A 10,904-nucleotide genomic window follows, 5' to 3' on the forward strand; every position below is an offset into this window, starting at 1 on the left:
ATGAAACATTTCTCGAAGTATATAATTCCTCAACACATTCTACAACAGGGCATACACCAAATTCAATGACACAACAAGAAGAAGAAAAGTATATACAAAAGAAACGAAGCCAAACACAAAATATCAGAAATTCAACACAATTTACCCTCATTCCTGGTACAAAAGTTCGTGTAGTTCTTGACGACAAACCGTTGACAAAGAAACGTTTAAGGTTAAGTAGAAACTATTATATCGTAGACTCTACGCAAGGTAATGGATATCTTATAAAAGCTGCTGACGACTCTATTGCGTTTTACCCTCGTCACAAATTAGTCGAAAGTAGTAATGGCAAACTTGCTGAAACCATTGACGAAGCAAAGCGAGGAGTGGTTATTGAAATACTTGGCTACAACATAAACGATGACACTTATAAAGTAAGATATGAAGGAGGCGTTGAAGATGTTATACCATCTAAGAACTTGAGAGAGTCAAAGCCAACACATCTGGGACCATTAGAGCGGGAGTACTGGAAAGACAAAAATAAGCCAGAAAGAATAAGAAAATTCTTCTAAACTTTTTCATTAGATGTAAATCAGACATGAATGAGAACAGTCATGTATTATTAATGGTACCATTTATTTTAACATAAATTTACACCAAAAATATATTTTAGGTGAAGAGGTGAGATCTCACCCGTTTTTTCACCTGTTTTTTCACCCTCACCGCTTAGCGGCTCAGATTGCTTTAGCTTTCTCGTGAATTTTCATGAATTTCCTTAAGATAGAAAAAATAAAGTTAGTTTTATTTTTATTTATTTTTTTATTTTGTATAAAAGATATGATTTCAACAATCGGCACAACAACAATTCAAACAACTACAGCACCAAACTCGCTAGTCATGAATCCTACGTCAATGTTGGTAGAGATGAAAAGCTTTATTCCTTCTTCATATACTTTTGAAACAGAAATCCAGAAGATAAAGCAAGAACTTTTAACAAGTAATTTAGACTGTAGTGAAAGATGAAACAAATGAACAGTATCTTTATGAAATGCAGGACATTATTGACCATTTACCCAAATTGCCTGAAATCCAACAGCAAAAACTAACTATTCCTGAATTCGACGAAATAGAAGTGAAACCAACTGACTCAGTAGAAATAAAGAAATTCATACGTAAAGTAAATTATGAGTTTCTAGGATATCATTGCAACCATAAAGTTATGGACAAAGATTGCGACATGGTTTATAAAAATATTTCTGACATATATAAATCGGTGGAGTTTAAGACATACGATAACTTTGTTTCATTAGTTGCAAAATGTGTTTGGGAAATAAGAGATAAAGATAGAAGAGGTAAGGTATGGCATGAACAGTTAAAACCAGCAGCTTTTGAGTTAAAGAAAACCATTGACGCCTTAGTTGTTCTAGCTGGTTTTATTTCAATGTATAACGCAAAAATGAATCCGCAATGTTCAAAATGTAAAGCAGCAATAAGAAAATATAACTACTCAGTCAAAGAGATAGAAAGAATGCGAAACGACTATGCAGACTTAAAGAAAGAAGCAGAAAAGCCAGCAGAAGATAAAATGGATATGTTGACATTTCTGAACAAAAACTATCCAACTGCAGAAGATTTCCTTCTGTCTGACGTCAAGAAGAAATATAAAGAGACTTTCGGCATGATTAAAACATTCGATGTACTAAAAGAAGAAATTGAAGCTACGAAATTGTTTAGGATTTCAAATATACATCGTACAATTCATGTAAAACGCTTGTGAAAAAAGAGGTGAAAAAAGAGGTGAAAAATTAGGTGAAAAAAAGGTGAGATCTCACCTCTTCACCTAAAAATTATTTTTATTGAATTCAGCACAAAAATAATGAATTTCATTAGTTAGAAAAATAACGCTAATTTTATTTTTATTTATTTTTTTATTTTGTATGTAAAGACAGTAATGACAAACATTGAGTTTGAAACAGTTAGAAAGATAGACAATGACACCAAAGTGGTTAGAATAGGTGATTTAAACGTAAGATACTCAAAGAAATACAACAAATATTCTTTGTCAGACATTATATCTCCATCTGGAAAGAAAACAAACGACTGGGTTAGAAATGCTTCAACTCAGAAAATTTTGACAAGAAATCCTGAGCTTATGATATCAGTAGCATTTCATGGAACAAGAGCATATCTTATAGACAAAAGTCTTATACCAATAGTTTTGTTATGGTTAGACCCAGTTGTTGGATATAACTTCATAACATATGGTTCATTCGATACGGAACGTTGCAGTGAAGGCTTACTTTACATCGTTCAGAAACCGAAGGACTTCAACACAAAAAGATATAAGATAGGAAGGACATATAATATAACTCAAAGATATGACAGTACAGTCAATAGAGTCAAGGTTGTGTTTGTTAATGATATGAGAGCTGCTGAAACAGAACTGCTTGAAGTTTTTGAGAAAATGTATGGTGCTCCCACGAAAGGTAAAGAAACGTTTGAAGTAGATGAGATAGATAAAGCTATAAAATTATTTGACGAAGTTGCTGAAAAATACATGTAAAGCGTTTATTTTTGGTCTTTTGTGAAAGTCAGAAAATAAAGTTAGTTTTATTTTTATTTATTTTTTTATTTTGTATGTAAAGACAGTAATGTCAACATCAGAGAACACAACAACAGTTATAGTCCATGAAGCCATTAATGAAGAATACGAATACATACAATATAACAAACAGTTCGCTCATTCGTTCGTCAAAGATGACATGTACCAAATGCAAAGTATAATGAATGCTCTTCGTTCTACAAAGCAAGCATATCATTGGTTTGAAAACCAACAGACAAAAGAACTTTTAGAAGAATTTCCTCATATGATTGCTTCCCTCGGAAAACCGAGAGAAGAGATTCCGTACGAAAATCGCAAGAATTTGGCTCCTGGTTTGAAAGGTTATTATGTACATAGACTTTTAGTAAACGCTGTAGCAATGTGGGCTTCACCTCGTTATGCTTGTTATATTTTCATGATGTTAGATGAACTATATAAAGCAGAACGTGGAGAGATGGAAAAGAAACTTCAAGCAAAAGATGAAGTCATTGAATCCAAAGACAAAAGCATACAGAAAAGAATACCGCGTTCAGTACCAAAAGGAAAGGAAAAGAGTTATAGGTATATGATATATACTGAAGAGTTGGAGAAAGAAGAAGATAAAGATATGGTTATGTTGCATTTAGTCAGAAGAAACAACAAGAGCTTTTATGACTTAGCTAAAATATATAAATCTGACAGAAACTGGTTCTATCGTGAAAACTTACCGATTTCAATGACACCGAATGAACAAATAAAGGAAATTGTCAAAAATACTCTTCCTCAAACACACTATGACATCAAAGGTTGCACAATACTTACATTCAAAGAAGACTTAACATTACTGAAGGAAAAAATAACAGAATATTTCGATAACTTCAAAGAGGAAGAATAAAGTCACGACAACATTAACGAAGAGAGAATGAGGTGAAAAAAGAGGTGAAAAAACGGGTGAGATCTCACCTCTTCACCAAAAATATATTTTTGCTTAAATAGCTTCAGGGTCTATTTCTTCAACCATTTCACTTCCTTCGTCAATGTCAATAGAAGCTTCTTCAACCTTTGGTAAGAATTTCTGTATAACATCTTTGTTCGTTATTGTCTTCAGAGATGAAGGATAATATTTCACAGATGTTTCACCCTTCTTATATTCTTTCTGTTCGGAAAGATTTAAAACAATACTGAAGAAGTCAATATTAGAGTTCTTTATAACAGTATAATGAGTATCTTTGACATTCACGAAGAAACTCTTTTGTTTCAAAACTACTGCTAACTCTTGTGAAGTATAACGTTTGCGGTCAATGACGATAGCTAATGGTCTGACATACTGACCAAACTTAGATTCTTTCACAAACTTCTTGTTAAAGATAACATTAACATTTGAAGCATTATTGAACTCATTCTTGATGGCAGTAGCGAGAGCATTGTATGAAAAGAACTTGCAATCTTGCATGTGTTTCATTAAAATAAAAATATTAAATTATTTTGAAAAATAACTTAAAAAAATCTAATCTAATTTTTTCAAAAAATATTTTTTTATTTCCTACTAAAAATGTATCGGAAGTTGTCTAAGTTAGAACACTCGGAAATAAAACAACTTCTTACAGAAGCTAATATAGATGTTGCAAAGCATTACGCAACAAACAAAAAGGCACTCGCTGACATCCTCAATGACTATAATGGTGCAATAAGTTATGATAGAATTCATGAGTTCATAAAGCCGCAACGCGGCGAGGACGAAGTCCATGCAATAGCATTTCCTTTAAATGACATTGCTATTGACTTATATCATAGACGTTCAGTACCTCATGAAGTAAGAAGAGAAATGTTTGACATAACAAATGCAAACGTTGGTGAAACAAGAAGAAGAGACGACACACTGAAACAACAGAGAAGAGAGATGTTTAAAAGTGCTATAGAACAAGTTCGCAAAGCTAACGATGTCATTCTTTCCATTGACGACAAACCAAAAGAAGGTGAGAGATGGTTAAAGAAAGATGAAGAGAATAGGAAGAGAAATGTGAAGTCAGGCAATAGACTCATTGACTTTAACATCGAAGCTTTAGATGAACCAAACAGAGACTACTTACACAAACATTTCGGTAAGGTTTTCATGAGACTCTTAGAGAAAATTAAAATAAACTCCCAACAAAGATGGATGGTATGTTATAAACTTGGTGGAAAGTATGAATGTTCTACGTTAAACCTCAATAATATTGGAACATTACTACATCAGCTCTTGAAGGAGAACTTTATATCAGAGATAGAAGCAAATGCTGCAGGTATTGTTGAAATGCACTATGACTTCTTCTTGACAAACATAAAGAATCTTTACCGAAATAAAGATGTATGATTTAACAGAATATGAAGGCTTAACGATGTCAGATGTAAAGAAAGGCAAACCAAAAAAGAGACCATATAGAGATGAAAGCACACTGACAAATGACCAGAAAGCCATTTTGGAAGCTCTTAAGCAAACAGGAAACCCAGCACTTATAGAAAGCTTTTGGAAAGATAATGGTGAAAAGAAGTTTTATAAGAAGAGAAGCGGTCAGTTCTGGAAGTATCTTTGCACATTACCTATAAATCTTGAACGCTACCAAATCTTCAATGAACTGAACAAAAGAACTGCAACACTTATGACAGAAGACAATTGTTTCGTTTATGCTTGCATTCAGGCTGGAGTAGATGAGAACTATTGACCACATGAGAGAAGTCATTCGTGTTAGAGACTTTCCTCAAAGTAAAGTACAAGAAATTTCTGACGCAACAGGTATAGCATTTAATGTTACCATTGGTTATTTCAATGACTCAAGACATAATGAAATAAAGAGATACATACCAAAAGAATGTGAAACTGTTAGAACTATTGACTTACTTCTTGTTGAAGACCACTACATGCTAAATGAAAGATTACCAATGACAACATATTTCATTCGCAACTATATAGAAATCTTGAAGGAGTGTGGTGGAATGAACATTGAGAAACAAATGAAGATTTATACAAAGAGAGAAGATAAATATGTAGTTCGTTATGATAGAACAACACCGTTATGGGATGTTATGAAAACATTGTGGGAGTGCAAATATTTCGAACCTATTTCTTATGGAGAACTTTTCACATATACGACTGACTTATATAAACAGAACCTTGCACCATTTAAAGATTTGACATATGCTCCAAAGTATTGTGTACAACTGAAGAAGAAAGCCGAGTCAAAAGAAGTAAATAAAAATAAGTGCAAGTTCATTCCTGAGCACGTTTTCTTTGCTGACTTTGAGTGCAGTACCGATGGCTTTCATAAAGCTTTTAACATATGTTACGACAGTGAAGATGGTTCAGTGAGTGAAAGCATTTGGGGTCAGAACTGTGCAACAGAATTTTTGGAGCGACTTCCTGACAAGAGTTTAATATATTTCCATAACCTCAGTTATGATATAAACTTCATCTTAAGACACATGACAGAAGTGAAAGGAACTCCCATCATTAAAGGTTCACGAACAATGCAAATAACTGGCTTATATAAAGGAAGGGCAATTATTATAAAAGACTCTTACAGTGTTATAAATAAGAAGCTTAAACTATTTCCTGCTATGTTTAACTTACAAACAGGACCGAAAGAAGTATTTCCATACAACTACTACAGCAGTGTTTTGTTAGCAAATGACAACAGAACTGGTGTCATTTCTGAAGCATGTAAGTTTATCCGGGATGCAGATACATTCATGAAAAACATAGATTCCATCAAAGGTTGCAGAATAGATGAGAACCACTTCGACTTAGAAAAGTATAGCACATTTTATTGCAAACAAGATGTAAGAATTTTAAGAGAAGGTTTTGTTAAGTTCCGCAATGACATATTGAAAGAATTTGATTTAAACGTTTATGACTACGTTAGTATTTGTTCAATTGCTAACAAATTATTTGAGAACAGAGTGTACTTCCCGAATGGAAATTTATATGACCTCTCAAATAAACCAAGAGAATTTATTTCACGCTGTATTCAAGGTGGAAGATGTATGCTGTCAGATAACATAAACAAAAGAGCGAAAAGAAACTCATTGCTGACTTCGACGCTGTTTCATTATATCCATCAGCTATAGCAAGACTTTATACTTTAGAAGGTATTCCAAAGGTTATGAAGAAAGAAATGTTAAGCACAGAGTATCTCATGAGACATTTATTCGATGACGACCAAAAGGAACCCATTGGTGAAAAGTTTATGTCTGGCTTCTTTGTTCTCATTAAGATAACAGAGATTGGAATACATAGACACTTTCCTTTAATAGTTTGTGACCCTGAACTAAATCCAGAACTTAACGTTCCCAGAAGTTCAAACACTTGCTGTTTAATGTATGTTGACCATATAACATTACAAGACCTCATAAAATATCAAGGTGTCAAATGTGAAGTGTTGCAAGGATACTATTACGATGGAAACAGAGATATTAGAATAAGAGATGAAGTAAAGAAGTTGTTTGAGTTAAGGTTAAAGTATAAGAAAGAAGGAAATCCTTTGCAAGAAAATATAAAGCTCATTCTGAACAGTATTTATGGCAAAACTATTCTATCTCCTATTGAGTCAAAAATAACCATAGTAAATGACAAAGATGCTATAAGATATGCCATCAGAAACTACAACCATATAGTGAAGTTCGAAGGTTTGGATGGTTCAGATAAAACTATTTTCAAGCTAACGAAAAGCATTTGCAGACACTTTAACTTCTGTCCACTTGGTGTTAACATTCTGTCTATGTCGAAGAGAATAATGTGTGAAGTATTCTGTACTGCTGAGGACTTAGGAATGGACATCTTTTATAGCGATACGGACAGTATGCATCTCTACAATGAAGATATCCCTCGTTTAGCTGAAGAGTTTGAGAAACGTTATGGAAGAGTTCTCATTGGTAAAAACCTTGGTCAATTTCATAGCGACTTTGCAGAAATCACAAAAGAAAACAAAGTTTAGCATACAAGTCAATATTTTGTGGAAAGAAGACTTACATAGACTTACTCACGAATGATTTAAATGAAGTTGCATTTCACTGCAGAATGAAAGGCGTGAAGCAAGATGTTATTGCTTTAACCGCTAATGAAATGTTTCCTGACTCTGTTCAGTGTTTCTATGATGAAGATAAAGGTTTAATGGTTCCGCAAGGAAAATTTGACAAAGACTCTGAGTTCAGTGTTATGAAGTTATATAAAGCACTTTATGACGGTCAAGAGATTGGATTTGACTTATGTAAGTCTGTCAACCTTGCTTTGCTGAAAAGTTTAACTTTTCTCTCAGACTAAGACTTCATTCATAAAAAGCTTAAGTTCTGAGGTCATGAATGAGAAAAATAATGAGGTCATTTATTTTTGTCAGCATGAGCCATTCATGATAAAAATAAGCCGCTAGCGGCAAGGGCGAAGCCCATGTGGTCATTTACAATACTGCGATGGTAGAGTTTAAGAGTTGTGCTTCAATGTAGAGACAGTCCTTATGGTCTGGAGGTAAGAACACTGGGCAGTTATGGTCATGAGTGGAGAACATGTCTATCCAAAACTCACGATTGAAGCCAGTTAATTTATAGTATTTAGGGTTAGGAAGTGGTGAAGTTCTTGTATGACCAATGAACTCATTTTCAACTCCCTTACTTAAGTTTGAATATAATATAGCTTGCTTTCTATCCCAAATGCCAGGTGTTACAATCTTTGAAAATTCATTTTTCCTCGGAAGCATTGCATCATAATTGAAAACATTCTTGAAATCATCACTTGGTTCAGAGATTTGAAATCTTATACGTAATGGATTTTCTTTCTCTTTAGCGACTTCATTGAATGGTGAGAATACAATGAATTGACAGTCATGTGTTCCATCTTCATTTTCATTAAATTCATAATGAAAGTCTATAAGTTGTGGCTGACTACCTTCTTCTTTCAGTTGTGCAAGAAACTCACGTAAAGGCTGTAAAGTTTGTACTTCAATGTTGAACTTTTTCTCGAACATCTCATTAAATGAAATCATACATTGTTGCAATGTTGTATCGTCTTTAAAGTATTTGTATATGTGAATGTTTTGGGCGCTTAAAGACTGTTCGTCATTTTCTATCTCGACTTGAAGTATAAAGTCAACCTTTCTGAAAGCACGTGTTATATACATAGATGTTATGCCAATGTACTTCTCTTCATTTATGTTCACAATCCAGTCTGTTGGAAACTTAAACGTTACTCTGTTCCCCTTTATTTTGACGTCAGGGTTTTCACTACTGAACGCAACAGATAAAGGTATTTGTCTATACATTTAATTCGGATAAAAATAAACCATTTACTCTTTCTTTGCTTCAGCTTCTTTAGCTTTTGCTTCAGCTTCTTCTCTAGCTTTTTTCGCCAGTAGTCTTGGGTTCTTTTGTCTTCCAGCAGCTAATGCAGCAAGTTGTTTTTCACTAAGTTTTCTCTTTGGTCTCTCTGGCTTTTGTTCTTGTTTTTGTTCCTTCAGTTCGGATAAAATTTGCTCACGAATTTCTTTCTTCAATGCTTCAACATCTATGACCCCTTGGGTCTTGTCCGTAGGGCTTGTCTGAGTCATTTGACTGCAGATAAAAAACAAAATTAAAACTTTAACCGATGTAAAATGAGCTTGTCAAAATCAGAGCGAGAGTCTATTATATTAAATGACGCAAGAGGAATACAACATCCTTTCTATTACGTAAGTCAGAGTAAAGATGGTAAAATATACGTAAGAAAAAGAAAGGTTCCATTAGCGAATGCAGAAAGCGACAACATTAAGGTGTATGGCAAGGGTGAAGTCCACGAAGTCCATTAAAACCTTCTATTCAAACTGAAAAGTCAATAGAACCAGAAGAAAAGAAGCCAGATGTACTTTCAATAACGAACCAAGAGCTTATTGCAAAGTTCGTGAATTTCATTGAAAAACAAACCGAGTCAAAGAATCCTGACCCGCCAGTGAAAGAAGTTGAGACAAAAGAGAATGTACAGTTCATTGAAAATGTCAAGAAACAACTTCCACCACGAATGCCAAGAAGAAGAGTGAGAATAATGAAGTAAATAGATATTTTTATCTGAAGTAAATACATGCAGAACGAACAGCTAAACGAATTTACTCCAGCAGAGCATATTCATCAGATTCGCTCATATTTCGATATCATAGACAATGCAGTTCAAATTGGTGACACTAATAGAAAATATTCTGACGCAAAGATTCCATTCACAACCTGGAACTGCTAAAGATAACACATGGGTAACATTCAATCTCTCACCTCCTGGTGAAAATATGTTGGACCTTTACAATACATTCATTACGTATAAAATGGAAGGTCAATTTATTGTAGATAAAGAAATTGGTTCAGGTTCCAATAAAACAAACCCACCAGGATTTTGGATTGGTTTCGATGACGCTTTCTATGCAGTTGCTGGATATCAAATCCTTGCAAATGGTCGTATCGTATATTCTCAAGACAACGCAAGAGAAGAAGCATATATAACTTCAAACTCACAAACTACCGAACAAATAAAGAAAGTAGATGTTTTCTCAAAGACTCGACATGAAGATGTATGGAGTCATTCGGGAACATGCAGAACAGGACAAATTGTTAGTGGTCCAATTACAGCAGGAAAATCATTTGATTTTAAGCTTCGTTTAAGAATTCCTGTTAGAAGATTCCTTCCATTAGAAGCTATTCGATTTATTCCAGCTTTTGCAGGAAACATTCAGCTTAAAGTAAAGTTCAGTAGCGACGCCTTACAATGCACATCTATATCTGTAAATGATATATTGCTTTCAATCCAACTCTTAAAGTTGCATTTGCTTCAGATTCAAATCCACCGACAAATAAATTTGTTCCATGGAATGAACCATTCACTATGATAACGAAGGCAGTAGAAGCTAGTGGAACAGTTACTATTACAACTGTAACCCAGCAACTATTTCGAACAAAGATGGATTTTAATGAATGTTTATTCATCCAAAGTCATTCTCTTTAGACCCTAACATTTATACAGAACTTGTAGAACATTATACAAACGAGGCTTTTATGTTTTCCTGTTAAAGTTATGGATTGGATTCCTATGGACGGTTCATTCTCAAAGAATACAGATAGTTCAAGTGCAACATTTACAGCAGCTTATACGCCTATTAATGTTAAAAGTATTTGGGCACTATTTAGAAAGAAAGACAACTATTATGTTAATTTTGAGAACCAAGTTTAAATATCTTCAGCTTTCCATGGGAGCTTATGGAAATATGCCTGCAGAACCTGAAAAATCATATGGACCTGTATTTTATGAAATGGTTGCGAACGCCTGAAAATTAAAATCTATCATATCATGTTTGTATTGCAG

The 10,904-nt window shown here is 33.9% G+C and overlaps 5 protein-coding genes and 3 pseudogenes across 8 annotated transcripts, besides 1 other annotated feature; 5 read left to right on the forward strand and 3 right to left on the reverse strand.

Moving 5' to 3' along the window:
• On the forward strand, nt 1-551 carry TVAGG3_0149280 (annotated as a pseudogene). Its single transcript has one exon. A coding segment is annotated over exon 1 (551 nt).
• Nucleotides 1-10,365: part of a mobile genetic element that runs on past the window's edge.
• Nucleotides 1,028-1,756, forward strand: TVAGG3_0149290 (organellar and viral DNA polymerase type B; the record flags this gene model as incomplete). Its single annotated transcript, XM_051224575.1, has 1 exon — nt 1,028-1,756. The coding sequence occupies one exon, from the start codon at nt 1,028-1,030 to the stop codon at nt 1,754-1,756; it is 729 nt and encodes a 242-aa protein (XP_051109561.1).
• TVAGG3_0149300 (uncharacterized protein) lies at nt 3,000-3,455 on the forward strand (the record flags this gene model as incomplete). Its single annotated transcript, XM_051224576.1, has 1 exon — nt 3,000-3,455. One exon carries the CDS (start codon nt 3,000-3,002, stop codon nt 3,453-3,455), a length of 456 nt encoding a protein of 151 aa, XP_051109562.1.
• Nucleotides 3,549-4,022, reverse strand: TVAGG3_0149310 (uncharacterized protein; the record flags this gene model as incomplete). The annotated part of the gene is made up of 1 exon (XM_051224577.1): nt 3,549-4,022. The coding sequence occupies one exon, from the start codon at nt 4,020-4,022 to the stop codon at nt 3,549-3,551; it is 474 nt and encodes a 157-aa protein (XP_051109563.1).
• TVAGG3_0149320 lies at nt 4,113-6,297 on the forward strand (annotated as a pseudogene). Its single transcript has one exon. A coding segment is annotated over exon 1 (2,185 nt).
• On the forward strand, nt 6,581-7,811 carry TVAGG3_0149330 (annotated as a pseudogene). The gene has a single exon. A coding segment is annotated over exon 1 (1,231 nt).
• On the reverse strand, nt 8,166-8,553 carry TVAGG3_0149340 (uncharacterized protein; the record flags this gene model as incomplete). The annotated part of the gene is made up of 1 exon (XM_051224578.1): nt 8,166-8,553. A coding segment is annotated over one exon (388 nt), but the record flags the coding sequence as incomplete, so codon positions are not given.
• On the reverse strand, nt 8,872-9,132 carry TVAGG3_0149350 (uncharacterized protein; the record flags this gene model as incomplete). Its single annotated transcript, XM_051224579.1, has 1 exon — nt 8,872-9,132. The coding sequence occupies one exon, from the start codon at nt 9,130-9,132 to the stop codon at nt 8,872-8,874; it is 261 nt and encodes an 86-aa protein (XP_051109565.1).
• Nucleotides 10,366-10,904: the final 539 nt, after the last annotated feature.

The sequence above is a fragment of the Trichomonas vaginalis genome, chromosome IV, assembly GCF_026262505.1.
Source record: "Trichomonas vaginalis G3 chromosome IV, whole genome shotgun sequence".
NCBI lineage: Eukaryota > Parabasalia > Trichomonadida > Trichomonadidae > Trichomonas > Trichomonas vaginalis.